Below are 14,225 nucleotides of genomic sequence, written 5' to 3'. Positions count from 1 at the left end.
ACCCATCTGCCTGGGCTCCACCCCCCCTTGCTTTATCTTCACAATTCACTTTCTCCTCCTCCTGGCCCTCCACCTCTAGCATAGGGCTATCACTGTTTATAACTGCATAATACAGAAAAAGAACCTTTACTTTCCTCCTCAAAAATCGAGATGGGACAATTACACGGCAGGGACAAATCCACGAGTTGACAGTGTTCAAGCAGGATGCAGCAACATCAGTCAAGGGTCCCCAGGGTCAGACACGGGTTTGAGCGGGGGCGGGGTTGGGAAGGTCAGGGGTGAGTTGGGGCCCAGACACATGGTTGAGCCGGGTGGGGTCAGTCAGGGCCAGAGTCAGTCGGGGGTCAGGAACCGGGCACCTGTTTGAGCAGGGTGTAGTTGGTGCCATCCAGATTGAGTTTCCGCAGGTAGTAACGGTTGGCAAAAATCAGGAATGGTTCCTCATCTGGGGGAGACAGACAGGGCTGAGCGCCAAAGGGTTCCTCTGGGGCCAAGCCTCCCCTGCCCCCTACCCCCAGCCCCCCAGCTGCCCCCTCACCGGTCACGGCCTTGCAGCTGTGGGGGTCCCCAGCGCGGGGCCGGTAGCCTTCCACACACAGGCACTTGTAGCTCCCAGCAGTGTTGACACAGCGCTGGCTGCAGGGGAAGGTGGTGCTGCACTCGTCCACGTCCACGCACGTCTTCCCGTCGTCCTTCAGTCGGAACCCAGGCCGGCACCGGCACTGTGGGCACCGCCAGGGCCATGGGCACGGCCCCAAAGGGAACCGACCGTGCCCCACCCCTCCGCCGCCCTGAGCTGTCCCCCCGCCTCAGGGCAGCAGGGTGCCTGCAGGCACCACCAGGGTCGTGGGCTAGGCCCCCACCTCCGGCCGCACAGTAGCCCCAGGGCAGGGGTCATGGGGTGGTCTGGTATGGTCCCGGGGGATCGCTGGAGGTCAGCGCAACTTGAAGGAATCAGTGGGTGTCGACGTGGGTCAACAGGGGTCACGGGGGAGCAAAGGAGGTTGGCATGGGCCCGTGGGGGAAGTCAATGGGGCTGGGGGCAGGGGGAGGTGATGAGGGAGTGGGGGGTCGAGGCAGGTCAATAGCAGTCGGTTGGGGGGAGGGTTGTCACACCACTGGGGGCCAAGGGTCAGCAGGGGTCGACGTGAGTGAGCGGGGAGGTCAGCCAGCGGGGGCCCACCTTGTAGCCGACCCGCAGGTCCTCGCAGTCCTGGCTGCAGCCACTCAGTTTGCGGTTCAGGCACTCGTTCACGTGGCAGTTGAGCTCGTCGGAGCCGTCTCCACAGTCGTTCTGCCCATCGCAGAGCTGCCCCTCGCCCACGCAGCGACCGTTGGCGCATAGGAACATGGACGCGTTGCACCTGTGCTCTGTGGGGTGGGGACCGGAGCCGGGGGTGGCAGGGTCAGGGCCCACAGAGGGGGGACCCAGCCCCCAAGGGCACCCCACGCTGGCTAAAGAGTTGGCACCTGTGGAGCCCAGCCCCCCACCCGCCTGCTTCCATGTGCCCCACCCCCGTGCTCACCGGGGCTGGAGCAGGCTGGGTTCTTGGGAGCCTCGTCACTGTGGTCATGGCAGTCGAACTCGCCATCGCACTCCCACTGCCGGCTGGACAGGCAGCGCCCATTGGCACAACGAAACTCACTGGGCCCACACGTCGGGTACTCTGGGGAGAAGGAGAGGGGCAGTCAGCCAGACCTTACTCTCCTCCATGGGCCTGATTCCCCACCCCTCAGGCCCTCGGCCCCCCAACGATCCCTAAGCATTTCCCCCAGGCACTTCACCCGGTATTCCCCCCAAGCCCATCCCTCACCACACTCGGGAGACTCATCGGACCCGTCGGGGCAGTCACGGTCGCGGTCACACACGAAATGCTTGGGGATACACTGGCCACTCTGGCAGGCGAATTCCCGGGCATCACAGCGGCTGCTGTTGTACACTGTGCGGGAGGGACGGGACCGAGAGGACCGGACCAGCCGTCATTGCTCCTCCGGGTTTCTGATGGCCCGCCCCCCTCCCGGGCCTGCTCCCTGCCCCCGCCCGCTGCCCCCGCCCTCAGCTCACAGCAGCCGGCCGCCACACTCTCGTCTGCCCCATCGGAGCAGTCGCGGTCACCATCGCAGAGCCAGTGTGTCGGGACGCAGACGTGTGTGCCCGGACAGGAGAAGGACGTGAGGCTGCAGGTGGTGCCCTCTGTGGGGTAGGGGAGATTGGGGGACGGTCACAGGGGGTCGTTGGGTACAGCAATCCGTCAGGCGGAGAGATGCAGTAACAGAGAGCCCCGGCGGGGAGGATCCACCCCTCCCCCGGCCCGGCCCTTCCCCGGTCACGCACGGCAGCGTCCATCCTCATCCGAGCCGTCGCCACAGTCGTCGGTGCCGTCACAGAGCCACAGCTTGGAGATGCAGCGATGGTTGTGGCATTCGAATTGGGCAGCCGAGCAGAACTGGTCTGGGAGCCAGGATACAGGGTCACAGGGGTCGAGGCAGCCAACCCTTCCCAGGCTCCTCCATCCCACCCCTGGGGTCACCACCCATGGCTAGGGCAGTGGTCGAGCCCTGGCCAGGCAAGGTTGGCTAGCGGGATGTACCGGGTTCAAGGGTGCTGAAGGGCGGAGGGCCAAGTGGGCAGCCTGGAGGGAGGGGTTGTGGCTCATGGCACTGGGGGAGGTTGGGAGGGGGTGGAGGAGGGAGAGAGGAGCTGCTACTCACTGCAATGGGCCTCGTCCTCGCCGTGTTCACAGTCGTCCTCCTTGTCACAGGTCCAGCTCGTGGGGATGCAGCGGCCAGAGGGGCAGGCAAAGTAGTTTGGGGGGCAGCGTGGCCGCTTAACACCTGGGGACATGAGGGGTAAGGATGAGAGGGCAGCAAAGCGGGCCAGCGATGGAGGCAGGAGTGGCGAGGGGGCACCGTTGGGGGGCACCAACGGGGCCCGGGGCGGGGGGAAGCGAGAGGACAGCGAGGGGACCAGGGGATGGCTGACCGGGGCAGTCCCTCTCGTCAGAAAAGTCTCCGCAGTCATTGGCGCCGTCGCACAGCCAGGAAGGCGCGTAGCACAGGGACGTCCGTTCGCACGGCCGGAAAGTCAATCCCTTCACCCCCAGGTGGAAGTAGCTGCTGCAGTCAGTGGCGCCTGCGGGAGCCAGTGGGGGCAGACGGTGAAACAGCTGTCAGTCTGCTCCCTCCCACCCAACCCTAGCCCCTCTCCCCAACCCCCGCCGCACCAGCTGAGGGCCCCAACCGCCCCTCCCCAGCCCCAGCAGCCACTCCTCTCTCCTGGAGCCAGGGGCGGGGTGTGTGTGGGGGGGGGGAGCGGAGGAAGGGAGGGGGCACGCACTGCAGTCCATCTCGTCCGACGCGTCCTCGCAGTCCACCAGCTGGTTGCAGCGGCTGGCGTTGCTGATGCAACGTCCGTCTCGGCAGCGGAACTCGTCGGCAGCACACGCGGTTTCTGTAATGACCCCCCCAACCAACCGCCGCGGCTCATCAGCCCCGGACCTGCCCCCACCCTCCCTCCTCACCTGCTGCCCACCCAGGGGTCACTCAAAGGTCACGGGTCGGAGCCGGCCGAGCACTCACTGTTGCAGGGCACCTCATCTGAGCTGTCCCCACAGTCATCGGCACCGTTGCACCAAAGGGCGGAGGCCACGCAGCGCCCATTGAGGCAGTGGCGGAAGCCTTTCTTGCAGCGGCGGCTGTCTGCGGGGAGGGGGTGGTCGTTGGGGGGGCTAGAGGGGTCCACCCCCAGCCACAAAGGGCTAACTGCCTCCCACACCTGGGGCAGAATGGGGGCTGGGCTAGTTGAGAGGGGCCAGAACAGGACTTGCTGCGGTGATGGGTCCAGGGGCCCTCACCGCAGTGAGGTCCGGGGGGGGGGGGGGGGGGGGGGGGAGTGGGGGAGGTCATCATGGGTCACAGGGGCCTCACTGAAGCAAGGTTGGTGGGTGGGGGGAGGGGTCGTCACCGAGGGTCGCGGGGCACTCACTGCAGTAGGATGGCTTCTCATCAGATTTGTCCCTGCAGTGGGCAACGCCATCGCAGCTCAGGCTGAAGGCCACACACTCTCCATTGGCGCATTCAAACTCATCCTGCACCCGGCACGTCGAGTTTACCGCTGTTGGGGGAAGAGGGTGCCGGTGGGGAGGGAGGGGGGCCCAAAGTTAAGTCCCCAACCCAGACACTTCCTGCCCAGCTGATCCCACCCCTGCCCCTCCCCACCATAGCCCCACAGTCCCAGCTGCCCCCCACTGACCCCGGCAGGTGAGGTCATCCTGCAGCAGACGGTCTCCGCGGCAAGAGCAGTTGACGTGACCTTTGGCCGTGAGCAGACACAGGTCCTGGCAACCCCCATTGTTCACACGGCAGGGAGACAGCTCGCCTGGGGGTAGGGGACAAGGTCAGGGGGTAGGATGGGGCACCCGCTGGGCAAGGGGGCGGGCGAGATAGAGAAAGTGACAGTCGTGCAGGATGGGGGGTTTGGGAACATTTGGGGCTGGGAATCGAGGGTGCTGGAGGGGTGACAGGGAGGGCCAGGGGACAGCTCACAGCTGTTGGTGTCGTTGGCCACGGCCACGATGCCCATGGGCTGCTGGGGGATGTCCACTCGCAGAAGCTTCATGTCGCCGCCAGTGTGCTTGTTGGCCCGCTGCACAGCCCGTCGCACCCAATCTGTCCAGAAGATGTTCTCGCCATGCACAGCCAGCCCAAACGGGTGCACCGGCTCCGACTTCAGAATCACCTATGTGGGGGGTCATTGGCAGGGAGAGGGGTCACGGAGGAAGTGGGGGACCCGGGGTCAGCAGGGGAGAGCCCAGCCCCGTGTCCCCCACCCCAGCTCCACCCCAGCTCCGACCCCACCGGGCACTGACATAGCGTCGGGAGCCATCGTATTCGCAGCGCTCGATCTTGTCCAGGGTGGCGTCCGAGAAGTAGAGCTTCTCGGCCCGGTGGTCGATGGCCAGGCCGTTGGGTGTGCGGATGTCGCGCTCCACCAGGGTCAGCACGTTGGCGCCCGACAGGGCCGCCCGCATGATGCTGGGGTGCTGCTCGTTCCAGTTGGTCCAGAACATCAGGCTGCCAGGGCGGACGGGCAGATGGGAGGATGGTCAGAGCCGCACCTGGTCCCACGGCCCTCGACCCCCAGCACGACACCAAGCCGGAGATGAACCACTGGGGCGAAGGGAAGGGACCCCAGCCATGCGGGTGGACTGAGGCGAGGCCTAGCCCAGATAAGGCTAGGGAGGGAGAGGGCCTACGGCTGGGGACTAGGCAGGCCACAGACTGGAGAGCCCTCCTGTGAACTGCTGATCTGTACTTCTCAAGCACTTAGTACGGCACTCTGCACACAGTAAGCGCTCAATAAATATAACTGAATGAATGAATGAACGAATGAATGAACAGCCGCCCCCACCCACCTCTGGCACTCGTCCAGCACGAAGGCGCGGGGGTGGTCGTCGCCAGACATGGTGATGACTGTCTCACGCTCAAAGGCGCCGGGTCGGGACTGGTCCACGGTGTGGCGGGTGACGGTGGATGTGGTGTAACTGGTCCAGTACAGTGTGTCCCAGGCACGGTGGTAGGCCAGACCCTCCACGGAGCCCACATCTGGGGAGAGGGGAAGCGGCCAGGACGGGGGGAGGGGTCAGGGTGCCCCCTGCCTCCACCCCTCCCCTAGTCCCTCCATCCCACAGCTTTCTCCCGGCGCCCCCCTACCCCCAGCCAGCCCCCCAGTGGTCATCGTTCCACGCCCCCCTGCTAGCTTCCAGGTCCCCACCACGCCCCCAGTAGCGGTCAGCAGGCCCTCACTCTCCACAACAGTGACACGGCCGGAGCCGTCGTCGTTGATCTGCTGGATGTTGCCAAAGTGGATGTCGCTGAAGAAGATGCGGTTGGCTCCGTGGCCGCTGCCGCTACCCGCAGCACGGTAGTCGAAGGCGAGGGCGATGACGTTCTTCATATGCTCCGCGTCCTCGAAGGGCTGCACGGGCGCGTTGAGGTTTTGGGCGTCCGACAGGTGGATGCTCTTGAGGATGGTGCGCTCCGAGTAGAGCAGGTAGCCGGCGTAGTCGCGGCAGCCGGCTCCATCCGCCGCCAGCAGGCCGTGGGCACAGGCGCACGCCCGCCGGCCCTGTCCCCGGTACAGGCACAGCTGCTGGCACCCGCCGTTGCCCACCGCACACACGTTGGTCCCTGGGGGCGGGACGGAGCCATGAGGAGAGCACCGATATGGTGCCCCCCGGCCCCTCCCACCCTGGACCCGCCTGAGGTCTAGCTCCACATTCCTGCTGCCCTCAGTCTGCCTTCACCTCCTCCCTCAGGCTTCTGTCTTCAGTCCCCTGAACAACTATTAGTGCCTCCCACCAGGAGCTCCCTCCCCAGAGAGGGCCACATTCAGCCATGGCCACCTGAGAACATCATAGGGTCCCCAGGAGAGGAGTGGGTTGGGGGAGGAGGGGAGGGAGGAAGGATGAGAGGAAAGGGGGAAGGGAAAGCGGGGAGAGGAGGGGGAGAGTTCACCAGGCTGTAAGCTCCTTGAGGGCAGGAACTGTGTCTACCTACTCTATCGTACTGAACTCTCCAAAGCACTTAGCACAGTGCTCTGCCCACAGTAAGCCTGCAACAAATACCACTGACTGATCGCTTGACAGGGAGAGAAAGGGGGATGAGGAAATGTAGGAGAGGAAGGTGGGGGAAGAGGAGGAGAAAGAGGAGGGGAAAGGAGTGGGAGTAGGGGTGGAAGGAGAAAGGGGGAGAAAAAGAAGAAGAAGGGGGTGGAGAAGGGGAAAAGGGAGGAAGCAGAGGAGAGAAGATGAGAGGAGGAAGTGGTGGAAGACCCATCTCTCCCCACACACACCAGCCCTGGTCCTGGTCCCTGCCCACGCTGGCCCCAGGCCCTGCCCCCTGCCACACTGCCCCATGAACACACCCCTCTGTCGGTCACGGTTGAACACTTTGATGTCTTTGAGCTGGACCCCGATTCCCGTGCGCAGCGGCACCGACTCTGATGCGTTGTCCTTGTTCCCGCGCTTGATGGAGCCATTGGCATGAGTCCTGAGGGGTGGAGCATTGGCCACATCCTCCAGGGTCCCTCCCGACCCTCCCAGCCTTCCCCAGGCCCCCTTGCTGCTCCTCTAGCCCCCAGCCCACCTGTCGCTCCAATATACAAAGTCCTCGAAGACGGACACTGAGAACATGTCCATGTTGTTGCTACTCAGGACCAGCTCCCGGTTCTCCCCCGTTTCCAGGTCGATGCGCTCGATCTTGTCTGTCCGCGCGTCGCACCAGTACAGCTTCCCAGCCTGCGGGTGGGCCGGGGGCCGGGGGGTGGGGGGGGAGAGCGTGGGGTGGAGGGGCGTTGCGGGGGAGAAAGGGAGGGCGCATGTCAGTTCTAGGCTGGGAGGAGGGTGGTCAGTTTCAGGCTGGTGGGCAGGGGGTGGTCAGTCCTGACCCAGTGGGAAGGATGGTGGTCAGTCATGGGCTAATATCATCATCAATCATATTTATTGAGCGCTTACTGTGTGCAGAGCACTGTACTAAGCGCTTGGGAAGTACAAGTTGGCAACATATAGAGACAGTCCCTACCCAACAGTGGGCTCACAGTCTAATAGTAGAGGAAGGGTTAGTCCCAGGCCAGCAGGCAGGGAGTGATCAGTCCCAGGCTGGCAGGAAGGACGGTGGCCAGTCATGGGCTGGTGGGCAGGGGGATGGTCAGTCCCAGGCCAGCAGGTAAGAGGGTGGTCAGTCCAGGGCCCACAGGCAGGGGGATGGTCAATCCTGGACTGGTAGGTAGAGGGATGGTCAGTTCTGGACTGGACTACTGAGCTAGCCCCCTGCCGCCCTAGTCCCCAGCACCCACCTCGTAGTCCACGGAGATGCCGTTGGGCCAGCTGATGCTCACGTTGACCAGGACCACTCGCTCGGAGCCGTCCAGCAGGGAGCGCTCAATCCGAGGATACTGACCCCACTCCGTCCAGAACAGATACCTGGGATGGGGGCCGGGTTCAGGTGAGACCCTCGCCAGGGCCAGTGAAGACAAAGCACAACCCACCCTGGGCTGGGGACTCTGACAGAAGGGCGGACACCGGGAACAATGACAAGGGTGGGGGGGAGAGAGAGAGAGAGAGACACAGAGAGAGACAGAGAGACAGAGAGAGACAGAGACAGAGACAGAGAGAGAGAGAGAGGAGAGAGAGAGAGAGAGAGAGCGCCAGCCTCGACTGGAGAAACAGGCATGGAGTCAGAACAACAGTGATTGACCCCTCCCCACTGACCCCTTTTCTGGGTGGACAGTGATAGCCCGAGGTTTGTCCAGCCCCTGGGAGATGACCACGTAGCGGAAAGAGCCGTTCAGCCTAGCCACCTCGATGACATCGAAACCCTGGTCCGTCCAGTAGATGTTGCCTGGGGAAGGGGGTGGGGGGAGGGGGCAGAGGGAGGGTGAGCCCATTGTGACCATCTGCCCTCCCCACCCACGGTTGACAATCCACCCCCCTCAGCCCCAGTATCCCCCACTCCCTCCCCAGGCAGGGAGAGTCCCCTCACTTACCTGCCACCCAGTCCACGGCGATGCCCTCCACACGCCCGATGCCGTTGGTGACCACGTCCTCCCGCCATGTCTGGTCCCGCTTGGCGCGGCTGATGGTGCTGAGACCCATGTCCACCCAGTAGATGGTGTCGTTGTCTGGGGGGCAGAGTGGGGGCTGGAGCAGAGCAGGGCGGGGGGAGGGGGCGCAGGGCGGGAAGGGATGACTGGGTGGGACAGGGATGGAGGGCAAGGCAGGGTGACGTGGGGACGGGGGAAAAGGAGGGGCAGGGGGCAGGGCAGTTGGGGTGTGGTACCAACCTTCCCCCACCCCCACCCCACCGCAGCTGACCCGACTTGGTCATCACTGACCTGCGTGGAAGTCGATGCCCACGGCCAGGGATGTGCCAGACACGGGGACCAGCGCGTCCGACTTGTCGTTGGGATCCAGCGGGATGCCCCGGATCCCCTCGTGCACCGAGTAGAGCAGGAACGAACCCACGCCTGGGCCCAGACACGGACACGGTCCCACTCAGAGCTCACGGAGCGCTGCACTGCCGCCAGCCATGGGCAGGGGACGGCCAGGGCCAAGGCTCCCGCTCCCTCCCTCCCTCCCTCCCTCGTTCCTTCCCTCCCTCACTTCCTCTCACACGCCCTCCCTCCCTCCCTCCCCCTCTTCCGCTTTCTTCCCTCATTCCCCAACCCCCTGAACCCCGCGCCCCACAATACTGACCCTCGCAGGCTCGCTGGCCACCCCGCAGGCTGTACCCAGCGGTGCACATACATGTGTGTGTGGTGGGCGACGTGGGGAGGCACAGCTGGGAGCAGTCACCGTTGTTCACGCTGCAGGGGTTGGTGCCCTGCTGGCCTGGGCACACAGAGGGGCAGGGGGGAAGAGAGAGGGGCATGAAGGGTGTCAAAAGAAGTTCCAGGGGTGTGTGAGGGGGACCCGGAACGAGGCAATGAAAAGGGGCATGCAAGGGCGGGTGGGTGAGGGAGGCCGGGTGGGTAAGGGGAAACTGCGTGAGAACGTGCGTGCAGGCTGGAAGGTGAGGGGATGTGCGGGGATTGGCAGGAGGGGCGTGCCGGCTGGAGGAGGCGGATGAGGGTGTGTGTGAGATGAGAAGGAAGCGTGGGCGAATAAGGGGAGGTGCTCGCGGGCAACAGATCGCGGGGCTTCAGGGCAGGCGGTTTGGGAGTCCGTGCGAGTGAAGGGGCGAAGGCGGGTAAATCACGGGGGCGTGCGAGCCTTAGACCGCTGAACCCCGCCTTTCCCCCTCCTCACTGGGCACTTGAGCGTCCCCTGCGCCTCTCACCGAGCTGCACGGCCTCGTCGTAGACCTTCATGTGCATGACGAGGGTCGTGCTGTTGCGCAGGACTGTGGCCCCCGAGGCGTCTGCCTTGTTGCACGTCCCCAGCTTCTCCGAGGCCTGGTCAGCCCACCACAGCTTGTCCCCTGGGGGAGGGGGGCGTCAGGAGCCCCGCCCCCAAGCACGGCCCCTGAGGCCCCGCCCCCTCACATCCCACCCCTCCAGCCTGTAAACTCATTGTTTGCAGGGAACATGACTACCAATGGTTATATACTGTACTCTCCCAAGCGCTCAGTATGGTGCCCTGCATACAGTAAGCGCTCAATAAAGAGAAGCAGTGAGGCTGATTGGACAGAGCATGGGCCCGGGAGTCAAAAGGACCCATGTTCTAATCCCAGCTCCGCCACATGTCTGCTGTGTGACCTTGGGCAAGTCACTTTAAACTTCTCTGGGCCTCAGTTACCTCATCTGTAATGTGGGGATTAAGAGTGTGAGCCCCAAATGGTACAGGGACTGCGTGCAACTTGATTAACTTGTATCTACCTTAGAGCTTAGAACAGTGTTTGGCACATAGTAAGCGCTTAATGAACACCATTATCATCATCATCAGCCCACTGTCGGGTAGGGACTGTCTCTATATAATAATAATAATAATCATGATGGCATTTATTAAGCGCTTACTAAGTGCAAAGAACTGTTCTAAGCACTGGGGAGGTTACAAGGTGATCAGGTTGTCCCACGGGGGGCTCACAGTCTTCATCCCCATTTTACAGATGAAGTAACTGAGGCACAGAGAAGTTAAGTGACTTGCCCAAAGTCACACAGCTGACAATTGGCAGAGCCGGCATTTGAACCCGTGACCTCTGACTCCAAAGCCCATGCTCTTTCCACTGAGCCACGTTGCTTCTCACACTGCTTTTTCTATATGTTGCCGATTTGTATTTCCCAAGCGCTTAGTACAGTGCTCTTCACACAGTAAGCACTCAATAAATACGATTAAATGAATGAATCATCAAAAAATGGTTGATTGATTGCCTAAGGCCCTGCCTCCCCAGAGTCCCCAGCCCCAAACTCCCATAGCTACTGACCCATGATGGCCAGCGCCGTGGCCCGGCCCAGCCGCCCCTGAAGGCCGGTGAGGATCTCGAGGTCGCTGCCGTCCAAGGAGCAGCGATTGATGGTCTGGTTGCCGGTGCTGATCCAGTACAGTTTGCTCTCAGGGAAGTCGATGGCCAAACCTATGGAGTGGGGGGGACGCCAGACTCAGGGCTGGGGAGAGGCCCAGAGGCCTGGGCTGCTGGCCGCTGGGTGGGAGCAGGGGTCTTGAGGCAGTTCTGGGGTGGGCATTGGGTAGGACTGAGTAGGGAGTGGTCTGGACAGGGGGTGAGGAGGAAGGCCTAGAGTGAGGGCCTCACCGACTGGCCCCTTCTGGCCGCTGAACAGGAGAGTCTGATTGCTGCCATCCAGATTGGCTGAGCTGATGTTGTCCCCATCTGTCCAGTATAGCTTCCTGCATGGGATGGGAGGAGGGATTTAGGAGGTTGGTGGGGCTGGGGGGGTCATCTCGGGGCCCAGCTCCAGTGGGTTGCACATTCCCTCTCCCTTCCCTTCTGTGTCCTCACTCAGCATTTCACTGTGTGTGTGTGTGTGTGTGTGTGTGTGTGTGTGTGTGCGTGCATGCACGCCCCATGGCTCCCCATCCCTCTGTCCTTCCCCCAGTGCAAGTATGTTGCGCGTGCATCTGGATCCCCATCAGACTGGCGGCCACACGAGGGCAAGGACCGTTCTCCTCCCTCTGTTCTTCCCCCAGCACCCAGCACAGCAATATATCATTGTGACAGTATTCGTTAAGAGTTTACTATCTGCCAAGCACTGTACTCAAGTGCTGGGGTAGATATAAAATAATTAGGTTGGGCACAGTCTCTGGCCCACAAGGGGCACACAGTCTAAGTGGGAGGGAGAAGAGGTAGGCAATCTCCATTTTACAGATGAGGAAACACGCAAAGAGAAATTTAAGTGACTTGTCCAAGGTCACACAGCAGGTAAGCATTAGAGCCAGAATTACAATCCAGGTCCTTTGACTCCCAGGCTCAAGGTCTCTCCATTAGGCTCTTCTGTGGGAAGAGCCCAGGCTTTGGAGTCATAGGTCACGGGTTCAAATCCCGGCTCTGCCAATTGTCAGCTGTGTGACTTTGGGCAAGTTACTAACTTCTCTGTGCCTCACTTACCTCATCTGTAAAATGAGGATTAAGACTGTGAGCCCCACGTGGGACAACCTGATCACCTTGTTTCCCCTCAGTGCTTAGAACAGTGCTTTGCACATAGTAAGCGCTTAACAAATACCATCATTATTATTATTGTCACCTCCTGAGGTCAGGGATCGTGTCTCCTCCTCCCTCTTTCCTTCTCCCAGAGTGTTTATATGTGTGTGTCGGGGTTGGGGTGGGGGTCCTGTCTTCAATCAGATTGGCAGCCCCTTGAGGGCAGGGACTAGGTCTACTCCTGCTGACCTCCAGCACACAGCACAGTGTGTGTGTGCTGTCCCCAATCAACTGGTAGCCCCTTGAGCGCAGGGACCTCACTTCCTCCCTAAGTCCATCTCTCAGCACCCAGCACATTTTGTGTGTGTGTGTGTGTGTGTGTGTACATATATATATATATGTATATACATATACATACAAATATATATATATACACATATACATATATATATATATATATATATATATATCCCATCTCCCCCAAGGACTTGCAGCCCCCCAAGGGCAAGTACCTTATCCCCTCCCTCTGCCCATTCCCCAGTGCCCAGCACAGTGTGGATATCCTGTCTCCCATCAGAAGGGCAGCCTCTCAAGGACAGGGTCTGTCTCCTCCCACTGCCCCGCCCCCCCACCCTCAGAACAGTGTCAGGGTCCTGTCTTCATGGGACTGGCAGCCCCTCAAGGGCAGGTACTGTGTCTCCTCTGCACTCCATCCCTCGCTCAGGGCCTAGCTCTGAGTGTGGATCTTTAATCTCCATCACGCTAACAACCTGATTCTTCCAGGGACCATAACCTTTTTGCCCTTACTTCTCCCCTATCTCAGGCCCTGCCCCGCTGAGCTGGGAGGGTCTGGATGGGCAGAGCCTTGACCCCCCCCCCCAGCCCCTCAATCCCCAAGCCCCCCAGCCCGAGCTCGGGCGCGGTCGAAGCAGGGCAAGGCATGGGTGGCGCGGATACCATACCCCAGCAGCGGGTGCACGGCGAGCCCGTGGGGCCGGTCCAGGCCCTGAACGACGGCGTTCTTAAACGAACCGTCCAGTCGAGCCACGTTGATCTGCTTTTTGTTGGCGTCATAGCTGGTCCAGAACAGGTTTCGCGAGACCCAATCCACTGCTAGCCCGTGGGCATTGGGCAAGTCTGGGCATTTGTGGGGGGGTGTCAGTCATCAGCTGGGCCCACGGCGGGGGGGGGGGGAGGGTTCCTCCACCCACACCCAGAGGGAAATGGAGGGGAGAAGGGAGGGGGAGCGGGCAACTAAATTTGGAACTGAACAGGGGAAAAGGGAAGTTGTGGAGGGGACTCAAGAGACGGGTGCCCATTGCATCCAGCATGCCCAGGATTGGGGGGTGCCCAAGAGGAGGTGGTCAATGGATGGGGTGCTCAGTGGATATGTACCCGGTGACCCCAGCACGCCCAGCAGGAGGGGGGTGTCTGTAAGGGGCATCCAGCATGGGGGCTACCAGCATGCCTGGAGGAAAGGAGGGTCAAGTGAGGGAGGGATCTAGTTTTGGGGGGGGTGCCCAGTATGAGGTTTGGCCAGATTGGGGGTACCTGCGGACACCACAGTCTCCACGCCGGTGCCATTGATGAAGGCCCGCTTGATGGTCTGAGTGCGGACGTCGGACCAGTAGATGCGTTGCTCCAAGGCGTCGTAATCGAGGACGGTGACATTGTCGATGTCAGGCACCGTGAACGAGATGATGTAATTGTAGTATGGGGCGTCCAGGTCGACTCCGCGGATTTCCATCTGCCGCGCATACAGCAGGAAGCGCCGAGATTCTGGGCGGGGGGAGGTGAACGAAGGTAAGCAGGGGGTAGGGGGTGAGTCGGGGATCTGGACCACCAACTGCCCAGGTCTTCTTCCCCTAAGCTCTCTGTTTGCCCCAAGGGCCCCGCCCCACAACACCTCCCAACCTATCCGAGGAGTCCCTGCCTAAGGTTGGTGCGACTTGTCCACCTGCCATGTCCACCCGCCACCTGGTTTCTCCACCCACCGTAGCAGGTGGTGTTGTCTGGCTGGAGTTTCATGAGGTGGGGGCAGGCGCAGGCGAAGGTCCCGTTGTAGTTGATGAGACACAGATGCGAGCAGGGTCCCCGCCCTTCATTGGCCTCACAGGGATTTGGAGCTGAGG

General features: G+C 61.8%; 1 protein-coding gene across 1 annotated transcript in view; it reads right to left on the bottom strand.

The window, feature by feature from the left end:
- Nucleotides 1-14,225, bottom strand: part of LRP1 (LDL receptor related protein 1) — a 49,456-nt gene that overhangs the window by 14,069 nt on the left and 21,162 nt on the right. The window contains exons 28-57 of the mRNA XM_038752247.1: nucleotides 14,088-14,219; nucleotides 13,645-13,872; nucleotides 13,056-13,230; nucleotides 11,248-11,342; nucleotides 10,921-11,070; nucleotides 9,838-9,978; nucleotides 9,255-9,389; nucleotides 8,894-9,025; nucleotides 8,546-8,680; nucleotides 8,271-8,400; nucleotides 7,856-7,982; nucleotides 7,147-7,298; nucleotides 6,926-7,050; nucleotides 5,806-6,189; nucleotides 5,415-5,604; nucleotides 4,869-5,073; nucleotides 4,546-4,738; nucleotides 4,253-4,378; nucleotides 3,986-4,114; nucleotides 3,580-3,699; nucleotides 3,338-3,451; nucleotides 2,984-3,133; nucleotides 2,713-2,835; nucleotides 2,336-2,452; nucleotides 2,066-2,194; nucleotides 1,815-1,940; nucleotides 1,527-1,667; nucleotides 1,184-1,371; nucleotides 539-722; nucleotides 360-445 (exon numbers count right to left, since the gene is read on the bottom strand). Coding sequence (XP_038608175.1) covers nucleotides 360-445; nucleotides 539-722; nucleotides 1,184-1,371; nucleotides 1,527-1,667; nucleotides 1,815-1,940; nucleotides 2,066-2,194; nucleotides 2,336-2,452; nucleotides 2,713-2,835; nucleotides 2,984-3,133; nucleotides 3,338-3,451; nucleotides 3,580-3,699; nucleotides 3,986-4,114; nucleotides 4,253-4,378; nucleotides 4,546-4,738; nucleotides 4,869-5,073; nucleotides 5,415-5,604; nucleotides 5,806-6,189; nucleotides 6,926-7,050; nucleotides 7,147-7,298; nucleotides 7,856-7,982; nucleotides 8,271-8,400; nucleotides 8,546-8,680; nucleotides 8,894-9,025; nucleotides 9,255-9,389; nucleotides 9,838-9,978; nucleotides 10,921-11,070; nucleotides 11,248-11,342; nucleotides 13,056-13,230; nucleotides 13,645-13,872; nucleotides 14,088-14,219 — 4,562 coding nt within the window. The remainder of the gene's footprint in view (nucleotides 1-359; nucleotides 446-538; nucleotides 723-1,183; nucleotides 1,372-1,526; nucleotides 1,668-1,814; nucleotides 1,941-2,065; nucleotides 2,195-2,335; nucleotides 2,453-2,712; nucleotides 2,836-2,983; nucleotides 3,134-3,337; nucleotides 3,452-3,579; nucleotides 3,700-3,985; nucleotides 4,115-4,252; nucleotides 4,379-4,545; nucleotides 4,739-4,868; nucleotides 5,074-5,414; nucleotides 5,605-5,805; nucleotides 6,190-6,925; nucleotides 7,051-7,146; nucleotides 7,299-7,855; nucleotides 7,983-8,270; nucleotides 8,401-8,545; nucleotides 8,681-8,893; nucleotides 9,026-9,254; nucleotides 9,390-9,837; nucleotides 9,979-10,920; nucleotides 11,071-11,247; nucleotides 11,343-13,055; nucleotides 13,231-13,644; nucleotides 13,873-14,087; nucleotides 14,220-14,225) is intronic.

Source organism: Tachyglossus aculeatus, chromosome 10 (genome assembly GCF_015852505.1).
Source record: "Tachyglossus aculeatus isolate mTacAcu1 chromosome 10, mTacAcu1.pri, whole genome shotgun sequence".
Classification (NCBI taxonomy): domain Eukaryota; kingdom Metazoa; phylum Chordata; class Mammalia; order Monotremata; family Tachyglossidae; genus Tachyglossus; species Tachyglossus aculeatus.
This window is presented reverse-complemented; position numbering and strand designations above follow the sequence as displayed.